Source organism: Miniopterus schreibersii (genome assembly GCF_964146895.1).
Source record: "Miniopterus schreibersii genome assembly, chromosome: 17".
Taxonomy (NCBI): domain Eukaryota; kingdom Metazoa; phylum Chordata; class Mammalia; order Chiroptera; family Miniopteridae; genus Miniopterus; species Miniopterus schreibersii.
In genome coordinates, this window is record NC_138117.1 from 38,550,805 (window position 1) to 38,567,251 (window position 16,447).

At 52.3% G+C, this 16,447-nt stretch overlaps 1 protein-coding gene across 1 annotated transcript in view; it reads left to right on the forward strand.

Moving 5' to 3' along the window:
* Window positions 1–2,420: 2,420 nt before the first annotated feature.
* Window positions 2,421–16,447, forward strand: part of TG (thyroglobulin) — a gene marked incomplete at its 5' end in the record, with an annotated part of 199,630 nt that continues 185,603 nt past the window's right edge. Inside the window, 7 exons of the mRNA XM_081116502.1 lie at window positions 2,421–2,487; window positions 3,495–3,603; window positions 4,813–4,910; window positions 6,086–6,289; window positions 6,606–6,765; window positions 12,978–13,084; window positions 14,254–14,397. Of these exons, the coding sequence (XP_080972628.1) occupies window positions 2,421–2,487; window positions 3,495–3,603; window positions 4,813–4,910; window positions 6,086–6,289; window positions 6,606–6,765; window positions 12,978–13,084; window positions 14,254–14,397 (889 nt within the window). The remainder of the gene's footprint in view (window positions 2,488–3,494; window positions 3,604–4,812; window positions 4,911–6,085; window positions 6,290–6,605; window positions 6,766–12,977; window positions 13,085–14,253; window positions 14,398–16,447) is intronic.

Below are 16,447 nucleotides of genomic sequence, written 5' to 3' on the forward strand. Positions count from 1 at the left end.
AGTCAGCTCACGGGCTGCGTTCCTTGACCTCACAGCACTCTTCATCCCAGAGATGTGAATTCCAGTGTCCCCAGAGCACCAAACCCAGTGGAGCGGAGACCCCTGGCCCGGGGCAGGAGGCGCTGATACCTCTGTTGCTTCCCGGGGCCCAGGCCAGCGAGGATGACTCTGCACAGGCTGACCCTGCAGGCTCTGCGTGTGTGCTTTGGGGTGGGCTGGTTACATTAGGCTGTGATTTACATTCTTACAGTGAAGACAGCCGCTGGCTCCCCACAGCATGGGCTGTAACTTGGCCCATATAGTGGGGGTGGCAGGGGGCCGGGTTGGGGGGATCTCTTCCTCTTGTGTTACCTTTACCAGCAAATGCCAACACATCAAATCATCTACATCTAAGTCTCATTCACAGTTATGCCTACTAAGTGCGTGCTGAGACCTGCCCATGCTTCCTCCTGACACCCAAGGAGTGTGTCTCCATCCCACAGCCCTACAACTGAGAAGCAGCCTGGTGAGGGCCAGAGTGGGAGTAGGGAGGCCAGGAAGGAGGCTGTGCTGGTCAGCTAGTCTGGAGCTGCGGGGCCCGAAGGAGGCAGGGGCAGTGAGGGTGCAGAGGAGGGGCCGGGCCCAAGGGATGGTAGGGTTTGGAGGTAAGAGGGCAGGGGTTTAGGATGGCACTCAGGTTTGCTATTAGACAGTAATGGCATGTTAAGGAGCAGTGTTAGAAGTGTTGGGATGCTCCATTTGGGACGTGTGGAATTTGAAATGTCTATGGAGCCCCCCAGGCAGAGTGGACCAGATGCTTGACAGAGAGATCTGGCTGGAGCTGGAGCTGGTTCTGGAGCTGGGGCTGGTGCTGGAGCTGGACCTGCACCCGGACCTAGAGCTAGAGCTGCTGCTGGAGCTGGAGCTGGACCTGGAGCTGTTGGAGCTGTGGGCTGATGTGATTCCTCAGGAAGGATGCTCAGAGCAGGGTTTCTCACCTATTTTTAATCCCACACCATCAGTTAAAATAACTGTTGAGCTTTACTTTCTGTAGTTTATGTCACAAACACAAAAATGAGATAGTAACCAACACTGAGTACTTACATACAAGTACTGTTTTGAGCACTTTACTGATATTAACTCTTGCAATATCCATCGCAACCCTATTACATAGTACAATCCACCGTTCTGCAGTTCTGTTTCCTTCATTTTTGTCCCCAGGGCAGAGCATGCTCTACTTCCCAGCCTGTCCCCACCCTTCCCCTTTCCCTTTCCCTTGAACATGTCCCTCCAGATTTTTGCTTGCCTTTCATCTCCACTCAAGTGCCACATTCTTGGTGAGGTCCTCTTTGCTTGTGCCCCCCCCCCCCGCCTGTCCGAACCTGTCACTCGCCCCTCACTGCTGGGTTCTGTGTTCCTGTGGTTCCCTGGCACAATGTCATTTGCAAGTGAGACACTCAATAGTAACAACTAGCATTTCTTGGGCACATACTCGTCAATGCCTCATTTATTCCCTTACGGCCTCCCTAGCAAGTAGGTACACATTATATTTCTCCTTTTATTTCTCTCTCTTTTTTTTTTTTAATATATCTTTATTGATTTCAGAGAGAGGAAAGGAGAGGGAGAGAGAGATAGAAACATCAATGATGAGAGAGTCATTGATCGAGCCCGCAACCCGGGCATGTGCCCTGACCGGGAATCGAACCCCAATCGCCTGGATCCTAGGTTGATGCTCAACCCCTGAGCCACGTCCGGCTGGGCTATTTCTCTTTTCTTGAGAAGGAGGCCAGGGCTCAGGGGGACAAGGCGATCTTGTCAGGTCACGCGGGGACAGGAGCGCAGGCAGGAAGCTGGCTCTACTGAGAGAAAATGGGCTGACGTGCAGGCTTCGTGCAGAAGACACAGGCCCTGCTCTCCATAGGTTGGTGACGTCCGAATTCCTGGACAGAGGGGGCAGGAGGATAAGTGTGAACGTGAATGTGTGTGTTTGGCTCCCCACATTGTTCTCTGCCCACCCCCATTGCCTAGCGCAGCGTCTGCTACTGCTGGGCTCTAAAAAAATATTGGTAGAAGGAAAGATGGAAGGAGAGAGAAAAGAGGGAGGGAGGGAGGGATTGCTTTTCCTCCTGGGGGCCTGAGCCTGTCGCCCACAGAGCTTTCCTGTGTAAAGACAAATTTTGAAGCCACCCAACCCAATTCTGCTCCCTCATATCCTCAGCAAGACTTTCACCCCCCACTGGCCACACGAGTGTCCTCAGGGAGCAGATGCAGTGGAGGAGCCCTTGTGACCAGCAGAGAGAACAGGGCGGTGCTGCTTCCCTGAGTACCCGTGGGTGGGGGTAGGGGGTGGGGGGTCGGCACAGCAGATCCATTAAACCTCCCCAGCCAGAGCCCTGGGGCACGAGCACTTCTACCCCTTCTTCCCTGAAGGGCCCAGAAGAATGGCGCTGGTCCTGTGGGCCCTCAGTCTGCTGGGCTCACCCTGCCTGGTGTCAGCCAACATCTTCGGTGAGTCCCCAGCCCAGGGCCCTGGAGCAGGTGGAGGAGGGAGCTCTCAGGGCAGAGCTCCAAAGCCAGCCAGGCTCTGCCCCAGGCCCTTTAAACCTCTGCGATCACATTTAATCCCTACAGTGTCCCCAGATCGGTTATTTGCTCTTTCCAGGTGAAGAGACAGAGGTTCTGAGAGATAGACTCACTTGCCTGAGGTCACAGAGCTGGCAATTGGTGGACAGGATACGGGAAACTGGATCTCCCTAATTTAATTCTAACTCCCCGCACCCCACGCTGTTAGCAAATTATTGACATCAACATTGTTTTTTTTATTTTCTTAGCTCTCTCAAGGCCCGCGTCATCCATAAGAGGCATGTGAATAGTCAGTAGGGAGTAAAAAAATCCAGTGTGGGTGAAATAGGCCTGTGTTCTGGCCACAGCTCAGCCACCTGCTGTGTGACTTTGGATAAGTCTAAGCTTCCGTTCCCTCACTGGGAAAGGAAGCCAATGGCACTTACCCTCTGATGTGCTTGCGATTTCCGAGTAAGCCCTGGCGCGGTGCACATGTTCTCAGTGAAAATTAGACACGTGAGACCCATCAGTTACTTTGCATTTCTGCTCTGTGCCAGGAAGGTGCTCTGTGCACGGAGGGCTGGACAGACTGGAGAACACCCCGCTTACGGTGTTCCGTCCCCCCCAGCGCTGCCTGGGGGAACACGCAGCCGCGGGTTTGTGCTGAATCCTCTTGCCAGCCGTGTGACCCTGAGCAGGTTACTTCCGCTGTCCCATCTTAGGGTCACATGGGGATATGGGCCCCTCTGCCCCCACTCAGGTGTGTGTTGAGAATTAAAGGGGCTAATGTCATACTGGGAAAAGTGTGGATAGTTGCACAATTGTAAGTTGGAGCCTAACGGCTGGTCTTGCTGCTGGAAATAAGACCCAGAAGAGCACCTGCGCTTGAGGGGCCCCATCCTTGTCCGGGCGTGAGGCCACGCTCTTCTCTCACGCGTCGCTCCCCTTCCTAGAGTACCAGGTGGACGCGCAGCCCCTGCGCCCCTGCGAGCTGCAGCGGGAAAGGGCCCTTCAGCGGCGAGCGGACTACGTGGCCCAGTGCGCCGAGGACGGCCGCTTCCAGTAAGGCTCCCGTCTGCCGGGTGCGCCCCCAGGCCGCTGGGGCCTTAAAAACCACCTGGCTGGCCCCGCTATGCCCTTCCCTCCCCTCCGCGTGCTGAGAGGTGGCCCCTGTGGTTAGGGGGCACCCGCCTCTCCGTCCCCCAGGCTGATCAACACTGGGGAGCCTGACCCAGAGAGCCCCGATCCATGCTTCACCCCAGCCAGGACCAAGGACGTCCCTTCTTTTTCTGCCAAAACTTTTACTGTGATTCTTTAACAAAAGGTGCAGAGGAAGGAGCGGCTTATGCTTTGGTGCCTCCCCTCCTCTTTTCCTCTTGAGAAGCCAGAGGTGGAGGCAGTGGAAGCTGGGTGGACTTCAGGTCGATGGCAGCGGGGTCCAGGGCTGGGCTACACGCTGCTGTGTCCCCGGGGAGCTCTCCTCTGATGAACGTGGGTCCCGGACTCTCTCCCTGTAGGGTGGAGTGACAATCTAAACAGCTCCCCCACGGGAGTCCTTTGTCTGTAATACAATTAAACTCCCCTGCTCTTCCAGTCACCTGGAACTTGGGGGACTCCCTCTTATTTTATATGCGCCCTAATGTGCCTAACAGCCCTCTTCCATGCTCCCCAGGGTGCAGGTGGAACCCCTAGTCCAGGCCCTGCCTGGATCCCTGGGGATTCCGGGGGCGTGGAGGAGTCAGGGTGACTGACCTCCGCTGGCCTGACTCATCGGCTTTTCCCTTGTTCCAGCCACTTGTAGTTTCAGTCCCACCCTCGCCTCTTTACCTGGAACACCTTTTATAACACCTGGTCATCCGCCGCCTCAGTGCAGTCATCATTGCCCCGGGAAACCCAGGCACCGCTTCCCCGTGTCATTGCAACCGTGGCCCTGGTCTCTGATCCCCCAGGTGGTGTCCCCGCCCCTGGTCCACATGAGGAGGGCCTCGCCTTCACCCTCTGCAGCCTCCTTGTGGCTGAAGCTCACACACTAGGATGGGCATTTGCTACAGAGCTTGCAGATGGGGCTGGAGAGCGAGTGACTGAGGCTGCAGGGCTAGTGAGAGGCAGGAGAGGTGCACTTCCTTCCCCCAGTCACCCGCCCTCCACTCCAACCTCTCCCTAATTTACACCCATTACAACTTGGAGGATGGGAAGGGCAGAGGGAAGATGACCTGCACTGTGGCTTCCAGAGCCCATCACCGTGTCTGCATGGGTGTCTCCCCGCCTCAGGACTATCCAGTGCCTGAAGGATGGCAGCTCTTGCTGGTGTGTGTCTGCCGACGGCAGGGAGGTGCCTGGCAGCAGGCAGCCTGGGCGGCCTGTGGCATGTAAGTATGAAAGGGGGTGACAGAGGTGTCCCATGGCAATGGGGAACCTCGATAGAGCCATGCACATCTGGGAGAGAGCGCCGGGCTTGGCACGTTACCAGGCCAGCGTCCCTCTGGGCTGCTAGCTCTCCCTCTTTGCCTTAGGCTCACAGTCCTGCATGCGAGGCCATGTCCTGCAGGACTCCCGTGAAAATCAAATGGGACAATCAAGGCACTTCTTCAGCAAATAGCTACTGATCCCCCATGTGCCAGGGTCGGGGCCTGGTGCTGAGGACACCATGTGCGCAGATATTCAAGGCTCTGAACCAGAGAACAGCAGTGAGCTCACCAAGTGTGTTCTCACCTGAAGTGTTTCTGAGATTGGAGACTCAGGTGGAAACTTTCCTGCTAAAATAATGACGATGATGAATAGTCAAAGAAACAGTCCCTGTCTGGAGCATGTCATATTAAGCCTAAGACAAAGACCAACTTAAGCTGGTCACCTTTAAATGGTGAAACTGAGCCTGGAACCAAGCGATCCCTTGATGGAGAAAAGCTCTGGTCTGGGCTCTGGCTTTTCAGGCCAGCATGACTGTCGGAGGGAGCAGGCCGGCTCCCAGCCTCCGGCTGAATGACGCTGGCCCGTCACACGTCCTCACTGAGCTCTGGCTCCTTGTCTGTAACAGGAACATGGGATGGGCCTCACGGGGTGCGTGAGGGTTTAGCACACACACGTGAAGCACCAGGCACACAGTGTGTATTCAGCAGGGGCAGTGATTGTCAGCGTCACTCCTGTAGCTGAAGAAGGCAGTTGTATTTTCAAGTCTACAGATGAGGAGACGGAGGCACAGAGTGGCGAAGCGAATTCCCCAAGATTGCACAGCAAGCAGGTGGGGGAATTCGGACGCAGACAAGCTCTGTTAACAGCCAGGCCTGTACTCCATTCGCACCCGCCTCCGCAGCTCCAGGCTGGTGGGGGGTCCGGGAGACTGATGGGGCGGGATGAAGCCTGCCTTTCCCCAACTCGGGCCACAGGATGCTGGAAGGAGTTCTGGGATAAAGGTGGACAGTTGGGACACTGAGCTTCCATGGCCAGGTGGTAACCTCTCAGCTGCGGGAAGGGCCACCTTCCCCCTCTAGGGAGGTGGCACGAGCTCTCCTGGGCTGAGACCCGTCACTGCTCCTTGTGCCCGCAGGTCTGTCTTTCTGCCAACTGCACAAGCAGCAAATCCTGCTGAGCAGCTACCTCAACAGCACGGCCACCTCCTACCTCCCTCAGTGTCAAGACTCGGGGGAGTACATGCCCGTGCAGTGTGACCTGCGGCGGGAGCAGTGCTGGTGTGTGGACACGGAGGGGATGGAGGTGTACGGGACCCGCCAGCTGGGCAGGCCCACGAGATGTAAGTATCACTGAGCACCAGAGCCCTAAGGAGGGTGTGCGGCTGGCTGTCCCCACTGTGACCAAGAGGCAGGGATCCTGGCCCTCAGCGCAGAGATGAAAGTATTCACGGAAGATTTATTACTTTAATATTTCCATATGTGGGTGATCAGTGTGTGCTGGCTGGCCCTTAGGAGCTTAGCAGGGTGTTGGTGACCTTAGTCCCTGCTCGGGTCTCTAGCTATCACGTGTGTAAAATGGGTATGTGCCTGTAGACCGCAGACGCGTATGCACCTTTTCGCACATAGAAGTGACCGTTTTTTCTTGGACATGTTTAGGTCCAGAGAGCTGTGAGATAAGAAACCGCCGCCTTCTCCACGGGGTGGGGGACAAGTCGCCACCCCAGTGTTCTCCGGACGGCAGGTTTCTGCCTGTCCAGTGCAAGTTTGTCAACACCACTGACATGATGGTTTTCGACCTTGTCCACAACTACAACAGGTAAGGGGGCCGGCCTAGGGCCCTGCTGGCGCTCACCTGGGGGCTGGGGGCTGCGAGGTGTCATCCTCGGGCGGCCTGGTGGGAAATGAGAGAGGCCAGGCTCTCATAAGCTGCTGAAGGACATCCAAAGGGAGACAGCATTTTAAACAAAGCACTGGGGCAGCAGCTTTGAGAATTAAAAATGCACGAACCCTTGGGCCAGCCAGCCCGGGAAAATAGAAACACCGGAACATGCTGACATGTGCACTAGGATGTCTACTGCATTGGTTTCACTGCAGCAGAAAACTGGGAACAAAGTGACTGAGCAACCCCCCCCCCCCCCGCCAGGTATCCACCATAAATATCCACATGGCAGTAAAGCCCCGGCTGACAGGGAGAGGGTCCTGCAGCATGGAGGGATGACATGATACAAGATACAAGGGGCAGCTAATAGGGCATGATTTAATTTAGAAAACAAACAAGCGAACGAGCCCTTTTTTGTGCCTCTCTGTGAGTGTGATTATGCTGTGTCTACACAGAGGATTGTGCGCAGGGCACGGGAGAGCACAGAGAGTGATGTGGATCCGCACATGCTGGGTGGGGGTCAGGGCACCGTGAGGCCCAGAGCTACGTGGAGCAGGGAATTAGCAGGAAAGGAAAAAGACAGCACTATGAAAAGCATGGGCATGATCCTATTTATGCTTTTTAAAAAATTGGGAGTATGCGTACCCTTAGAAATAAGTTTAAAGATTTAAACAACAAATATCAAAAGGGAGATGCACGGAGTCTTGGCCCAGGTAGTGAGATAGCCCGGCTCCTCAGATGGCTGCTTATCCCCGTGAAGGGCCCGCACGGCGCAGGGACAATGGAAGCGTCCCAGTACAGCTGTCCCTCCTTTCCCCAGTTTTACTTTCTGCGGTTTCAGTTACCTGAGATCTACCACAGTCCCAAAATATGAAATCAAAATTCCAGAGATAAACAATTCTTAGGATTTAAGTTGCGCAGTGTTGTGGGTGATGAAATCTCCAGAGTCCCGCTCGGGACCTGACTCAGCCCTTCGTCCAGCATCTACACTCTGTCCCTGCTCTGCCCGTTGGTCGCTTAGGAGCCGTCTTGGTTATCAGATCGATACGTTCGATGCTGTCCTGGTGTCGCAGCGGCTTGTGCTCAAGTCACCCTGATTTTATTTATTTATGATCCTGAAGCACAAGATTGATGCTGGCGATTCAGACCCAGCGCAGAGAAGCTGTAAAGTGCTTCCCTGAAGTGAGGAGAGCCCTGTGCAATTAGATACTGAGAGAGAGACCGCGTGCACATAGCTCTGATTGCAGTATATCGCTATCATTGTTCTGTATTATTATTAGCTAGTGTTAATCTCTTACTGTGGCTAATTTTTAAATTAAGCTTTATCATAGGCATGTATGTGTAGGAAAAACAGTGTATAGTAGAGGGCTTTCCACTCTGTGGTTTCAGGCATCTACGTGGCTCTTGGAATGTATCGCCCATGGATGAGGGGGACTGCGGTAAAAATAACTAAAAATATTAGGCTGAGAATACTGATTGATAGGAATTCCCTTGGGGAACCTGAGCCTTTGTGTGGCTGGCTTCCAAATAACCAGTTTCCTTCCCTGTGTGAGAGAGGGGTCCTCAAGGCTGAGCCAGCAGGGGCCACAGACATGCAGCCTGTGACAGGAACTGTTCCATAGACTGGGCTTGTTTGAGCTGCAGGTACTTGAAACACCAGGGAATTTTAGGCTGAACTCTGAAATTTGTGTTCGTGAAGGTAAAAGTAGTTGAACATCAGCAATTTCATCTGTTCAATCTAACGTGCAAAACCATGAATTCCTGATTCTGAGAAACAAGGTGGCGGCTGCATGCGTTCTCCCACGGCGCCCAGAAACTGGCTTTGGACAGACAGAGCGCACACCCTCCTGTGCTCTGGGTCCCTCCATGTCCTGTCGCTGTCTTCGTCCTGCCTGCTCAGTCCGTCTGCATTACCTGCCTGGCCCATAGCATTTGCCGTTGTGACTCTCATTTGGTCTGTGACACTGCTTGGCAAAGTGACCTAGTCACTTGCCTTTTCTGAGCCTCAGTCTCCCCACCTGTGAAATGGAGACAACTCCCTGCTTATTAGGGCATGGTGAAGATCTGATGAACCTCGTCCATGAAACCACTGTGAAAGTTGTAAATTATTATGCACCTGTAGGGAATTATTATGCATAATCCGGCTTTGGCAAATGTAGATTAGATTTCCCCCAGCCCAGCCCAGCCCAGCCCAGGCCCAGGGAGTGGCCTGCCTGTGAGCATATGAGAATCTCCAGATAGTCTGATTTACTGATGCTCATTGATGCAAACCAGTGCGTGCTCAATTTAAGTTCAAGTGAGTGCTTGCTGCATAAATGGAACTGATATCCTTTAGCTATTTTAATACTTACAAAAATGATAGGATGGATAATGATGGTCTCTAGTGTACAAATGAGGACTCTGAAACACCGGAGGTCAAGGATTCACCCTGAGAGGCACACTTAGCCAGTACTAGGGCACCTGCTTCTTTTACTATCCCACACAACCTCAATATATCTATTTCCCGTACAGTGCATAGCACAGAGCCTTGCACACAGTAGGCCTACAATTTAGGCTTAGAATCCATGCATCAAAAAACTTTGCGGGTGCCAGTTGGAGGCACAGTTCACAGCTCCTTCCACAAGAGGGCAGTCTAGTTAAATGCAAAAGTTCAGGACTAAGCGTCCATTGTTTAAGACAGACAAAAAAAGTTATGCCTGAAATGGGATCCTTTCTTTTTTGTAAGCAAGCATGTCTCAGAGCGAGTTTTGATTTAGGAAGGTCATGGGAAGGGTCAGGTTGTTGGTTACTGGAAGCCCAATCATATTCAGGAATTTTCTGATAAGCAGACCTGGGCAGTGCCAGGCCCAGCGACTCCACCGGGCACAGTGGAAGGAGCCATGGAGGCCACGTGGAAAGTCTAGACTTAGCACCTAGGGTTTCCAGATCAAGAAAACACAGGATGGCCAGTTATATTTGAATTCAGATAAGCAAGGAGTACTTTTTTTAGTATAAGTATGTTCCTCCTCAATATCGCACCAAGAATTTTAAGCCAGGGGTGGGGGTTGGGAATATCTTAAAAACCATTGTACTTAGATTTAGAAGAGAATGGACTGGGATCGGAGAAAAGCAGAGTGAGTGCTGGGAGGCGACTCTGTGAATTTGGCGGCTCCTGGACTGGTCCAGGTGGGATGCGACGACTTGTGCTAGATTAGGTGATGGAGAGGAGGGTGGGCAGATGGAGCGAGTTGGGAGGAATATTTACTAGGTAAAATCTATAGGACTAGAGAGGAAGGGGGGGAGGAGGAGGGGGAGGGAGAGTCTAGGGTGAGCGTGGTTTTTCTTGGGGTGGCAGAGAAGGGTGGGGAACCTAAGGAGAAGGAGACCAAAAGCATGGCAGAGGCCCTCACGCCCTGGGTGACATTAAAGCACCAATGACAATAGCAGGTGCAGCCAATAAACGAGCTTAGTGACAACTATGACGCTGGGGGAGGAGTCCCCAATTCATAGATGGTGATACTGTTTCAGAATCAGATCGTATGGAATTGGATTTCAGAAAAAGGAAGTCGGGGAGGGTCAGAGCTTGACCTTACTGGTGACTCCAGAGCAGGCAGGGCCCCCTAAGAACCCTGCTCTACCTAAGTGGTAGCCTCTCCCTCCAACCAGCGGCTCTTGTTGAAAGAGCACTGGGAGTGGACTAGGATGCGTGGGCCCTGGTCTTGGCTGGGTGATCTTGAACCGATCGGTTCTTTACTCTGAATCCCAATTTCCTCATCTATGAAGTGGCGCTTGCAAACTAAATGAGATAAAGTACAGAGAGTGCTTGCTGTAGTGTCAGCTCACTCAGTCCATGCCACCTGTTATTTTTATTAGTCGTAATTAATAGCGATAATCATATGTGATTAAGCCAGGGCTGGAATTCTGATGTGTCCGGCTCCAGATCCTTAGCTATTTACACACAGAATTGGCAAGGAGGGATTAAAGATGGCAGTGCAGGGTGTCTGCCCCAGAGGGGAGTGGAGGCCGGCCCTAAAGAGTCCAGGTGGCAGCAGCTGGCCTTAAGGAGGCCTTGGGAGGATGGGAAGACCCTCCTTCCAGCCGAAGCCATGGTGACCTCCCACGTGCAAGAAGGGGGATGCTGAGGGTGAGGTCCGTGCAGAAAGCACAGGGAGGGCCAGGTGCAGGGCAGGTTACTAGACCAGAAACCCAGAGAGCAGGACTCTGACCCGAAGGCACTGGGATGAAGGCAGCTCAAAGACCCTGCTGGTGGCACTGGCCCTGGGACAGGATGTGGAGATGGGCCTTTGGGTTGAATCAGCAGGACATGGGACTAGAGTGGTTTAAATTTCCCGTGCCTTGTGCTGAAACGGGTTTCAGAACCTCGGGCCAGCGAGGCGAGCCATCAATGCATTTATCAGCATGTATGTCTGCCTCTGTCAGGTCCAGGAAAAGTGAGGTGTCGGGACACAGAGTAGGGCGTGAGAACAGAACCCAGTCACGTGCCTTTCTGGACATGGGGCAGGGACCAGCTATGGCCAAACACACCTTGAGCAGCACCCCCGGCAGAGGAAGGTATCACGTGGAGCCCAAGATCAGGATCGCAACCCTAGCTCCAGCCCCCAGTATTCCGAGATGGTGGCCGACATACCTTACCTTTAACCTCTGAGGTGGGGATCAAAGAAGGCCACCTGCCTTTCCGGAGTGTTCAGTGAAGGAAACAAGTCATTGTATGTTAAACACTTTGTGGATTGTCCTTTACAAAGTAGTGGCTGAATAAGTGGAAGTCCTTCTTAATACTACTACTAAAAGCACTTTTTAGAATGAATTATCCCAGGTTCCCATGAATGAGCTTTTATTCTATGCCTCTGATCAGTGGCAACTGGGCAAAGTGAGCTTCTGGTTTCTATTCAGCATAACTCACTAACTAGAACAGCCTTTTGTATGTAACTCACAGACACGGTGATACACCAACGACGTGGGAAAAATCCATAGTTCTGTGCTGCTTTCCTAAGCTTTTTTCCCATATTAATTTTCATTCAAATTGATGGCTATTACCTGCACCACATGTTCAGGCTCCGAGCAGATTTTGCACAACATATCACCTCCCAGTACTGGTTCATTTACACAGTGATCACACATGTGTACGGGTCATTCTGCATCCCACCCTTTTTACACAATGTTATGCACACATCCATTTAGGGGATTTACTATAATTTGCTTCTTAATTTTCCTATCATCAGACACAAATGTTGCTTCCATAGATTTCTAGACTAAATTCCACAGCAACAGACCTCTGTGCAGAGAGCCGCTGCTTCTGCTAACTTATGGTCTGACAATAAACGTCCAGACATACGTAGGAACACATTAGGCTTGGGTCCCATGGACCAGCCACATAGGACACATGAGCAAACCTCTCAATGTCGTATAGAGCGGCGGAACTCCTTCCGGTTGCTAAACCATTGCATGTGGGAAGGGCTGCTTAGCATGGCTCTGTATCACTGGTTTCAGTTTACCTCCAGGATAGGGCCCCAGCCAGTTAGCTCGATAGCAGTCGCCAGGTCGGACGGGAGTCAGGTGTACTTTCCCTCAGTGTTTGGAAAGAGTTCTCTGGCCCTCATGAGTGATGTCATATTGATTTTGTGTTTTCTCAAACTGTGAGACTGGGAAATGTCCTTCTCAAGAACTTCCTATGGGGGAATCTGGCTCCTCTCCAAGCTCTTGACAGCTTGTAAAGGGCTCTGAAGTTGTTTGATCTCCCAAATGAGATCATTGGAGTTGAACCACATGTTTGCAGAGCAAACCGGGCCTTTTGTCTCTGGAGCCATGTTCTAGTAAGGGAACCAGTTCAGGCGTGGTCATTGCCTGTTTTCTGCTCCATCCTGTGAGACACAGGCTTGGGGATAAGTTGGTCAAGTGTCATGAGTGAGGAAAACAGCTAATTAGCACAGGACAGCTTTATCGAACAGGTCTAGCCTCGCTCCGGCCAGGTGAAACCGAGTTAGGGGAGAAACAAATTTACCGCAGGAAGCCTGGAGCAAACGGCCTGAGAGAAAAATCAGACATCCCCTTTCCCCAGGTGAGATGAGGCCACATCTGTTTGTTTCTATAGGAACAGCTTGCGATGAGTTGCCTTGTATAAAGTGGTGAAGGTACATCTCCCTCTCCTTCAGGTTTCCAGATGCATTCGTGACGTTCAGCGCCTTCCGGAGAAGGTTCCCTGAGGTGTCCGGGTACTGTCACTGTGCCGACAGTCAGGGGCGGGAACTGGCTGAGACAGGTAAGTGCACTTCGGGCGATCGCAGGGGAGGAGTGGCTTTCACCGGGCCCAGAGCCTCAACCTCAGTCCCTGCAAAGCCGAGGGAGCAGCAGGGCCTGGTCCCCAGCTGGGCCACCTGCTGGGTGTCCAAGGGGCACGGCTAGCAAACGGTCTGTGGTGCTCTGATGTGCATGGGACAGGGGCCCCCTCTGCAGACGCAGCCCTGAGCTTGGCCCGCGGAGGCCCGGGTGGGTTCTGGTCTTTCTCATCAGCGCTGCTGCCAACAGCCTGCCAGCCGTGCCCAGCAGCCCTGGCTTGGGAACCATTAAGGGCTGGCGCAGACCCCATGCACAGGGAGGCCAGGGAAGGCCTCTGGTCCTTTTTCTGTTGTTGTTAATGCTCACCCAAGGATATTTTTTCCACTGAGAGTGGAAGGGAGGGAGGGAAGGGGAGACAGAGAGAGAGAGAAACATCGATGTGAGAGAGGCACATTGGCTGGTTGCCTCCAACCCCCCACCGGGATCGGGGAGCAAACCCACAACTGAGGTGCGTGCTCTTCACCGGGAATTGAACCTGTGACCCTTTGGTTCACAGGCTGAAGCTCTAACCACTGTGCTACACCTGCCAGGGTGGCTCTGGTCCTCTTAATACCAGTTTTTTTTTTTTTCTGACTAGTATATTTTATTTTATTTTATTATTTTATTTTATTATTTTTTTTAGGGCAACAAGGTTTATTTTTTATTATTATTTATTATTATTTTTAAAATTTTATTTTTGTTTAAAATATTACAGATGTCCCTTTTTCTCCCCAACGACCCATTCCACCCGGTCCCATCCCCCTCCCCAGTCCCTCTCCCCACCATTGTCTGTGTCCTTGGGTTGTGCATATCTGCATATAAATTCTTTGGTTACTCTCTCCCCCTCCACCCACCCGCCCTCCTCCATCCCTCCGACATTCATCAGTCTCAACTATGCTTCCATGTCATTGAATCTATTCTGTTCATCAGTTTATTAAGTTCTTTAGATTCCACATAAGCGAGATCATGCGATGTTTGTCTTTCTCTGCCTGGCTTATTGCACTTAGCATAATATTCTCCAGGCCCATCCAGACTGCCCCAGTTTAAGTGGGGAGATCAGGACCTCCTTTCGGAGGGAAGCTGCACCTTCACCCGCCCGCTGTCTTTGCTCAGGTTTGGAGCTGCTGCTCGATGAAATTTACGACACCATTTTCGCTGGCCTGGACCTCGCTGCCACCTTCACGCAGACCACCCTGTACCGGATACTGCAGAGACGCTTCCTAGCGGTTCAGCTAGTCCTTTCGGGCAGATTCCGATGTGAGTAACAAGCTGATAACCGATGGGCACACTGCTGCCAGGAGGGGACCACTGGGGTTTGAAGTCACCGCAGTCTCCCCGGCTGTTCCAGCAGAGTGGGGGTGGCGTGGAAATGAATGTCACTAGCAAGCGGAGTGCACAATGTGAGCACACCAGGTGTTGTTGACTGTCTCCTCTTTACCACGTGGATTTCTCCCAGGCCCCACAAAATGTGAGGTGGAGCAGTTTACAGCGACCAACTTCGGTCACCCCTACATTCCGAGCTGCCACCGAGATGGGGCCTACCAGGCGGTGCAGTGCCAGAGGGAAGGGCCGTGCTGGTGTGTGGATGCCCAGGGCAGGGAGGTCCGCGGAACTCGGAGGCCGGACGCGTCGCTGCCTTGTGGTGGGTCTCCCGCTAGGGCTTCCTGTTTGGGTCTTCTCAGGTCACTTTACTGTGTTTCTCCAAACCCATCACGCCAGGACCCATTCATTCAAATTCCCCACAGGCCCGTCAAGCTCAACATGATGAAAACCCACTTACCATCACTAACTTCTAACATGTTTCTTGTCCCGTGTCTGGCATAGTTTCTCCCTCAGGGAGCCCAGTGAATATTGGGGGCCTCATAGGTAAAGAAAAAGAAAGGAGGGTTAGTTTAGACGTGGCGTAAGAGAGAAGTGGAACACAGAGCAAAGTGGGATCAGAGTATATGAAAGGGAGAGATTCAGGAAGGCTTCACGGAAGAGGCGACACTTGATTAGTGCTCTAAAATAAAGATGTTTCCTGAGGGGGGAAAATAAGGACAGGTGTGCTCTGCTTAGAGAGTAGGAGAAGCAAAATCATAAGGACACAAGTCTTAGGCATCGATCTGTTAATGGCCACTGAATCTGCAAGAAGAATAGAGAAAAACTGTTGACTCATGAGCAGGGTGGGGCTCTGAGGGGGAAGAAGCAGGGGAAGACACTGAGGTCTTTCATATCACGGCAAAGGCTCGAGGGCTTCTTCCTGGGACAGGTGAAGGTGCTGAGGGGATGTAAGCTGGAGAGGACCATGATGGGTTTTGTGTGTAAGGAAGATCACCCGGGCAATTTGGAGGAAAGATTCAAAGGAGTATTGAAGGTCATAGCAATCTCCTGAAGAGAGCTCAAGGGACTACGTTACTTCCCTGGGCCTGCTGTAACCAATTTCCACAAAGGGAGTGGCTTAGGACAAAGGAAATGTATTCCCACGGTGCTGGAGCCTGGAAGTCCAAAGTCCAGGCGTCAGCAGGGCCAAGGGCCTCTGAAGGCGCCAGGGAGATTCCTTCCTGGCCTCTTCCAATCTTGTGGTGGTTGCCGACAATCTTTGACATTCCTTGGCTTGTGGCAGCATCCCTCCAAACTTTGCCTCTGTCATCACGTCTTCCCTCTGTGTCTGCCTCTGTGTCTCTTTTCTTCTTGCAATGGCACCAATTATATTGCATGAAGAGCCCACTCTATCCTGTCTGAGCTCATCTTAGCTAATTGCATCTACGCTGACCCTATTTCCAAAGAAGGTCACATTCTGAGGTTCCAGGAAAGGCGTGACTTTTGGGGAGGCACTATTCAACCCAGGACAGGGACCAATACTAAGGAAGAAGCAGTGGGCTGGGGAGAAGGGTGTGGGCTTGAAATGCTGCTAGGTGTCTGGTAAGACTCCGTTCAGTCCACTAGTAAGATTCTGGAGGAGGGAATCCGGGGGCACCCTCAGGCTCTCTACTTGTGCAACTGGGTGGATTCGGTGAGATTTAAATCCGTGAAGGAAACCAGGTCTTTTTATAGCCTCAACATAGTATGTATCGATGTTCATTCAACAAGTCCTGTGAAATTATTTGATTTCTCCAACTTAACGTTTTGAGTGTTGGACATAGTGTTTGGTAGTATTCTCTGCTCTGTGTGAGGATACAGAAAAAAACGTGGAGTTCTGCCTTGAAGCTATTCCCCATTACATTTTAATTCTATTAAAACCCACCGGATAGTGTGCCCTCCAATTTTCAGGTGGAAATGAAAAGCTACGTTTTCCCAATTAAAACCAAGAGTGCTCCCAAACGCA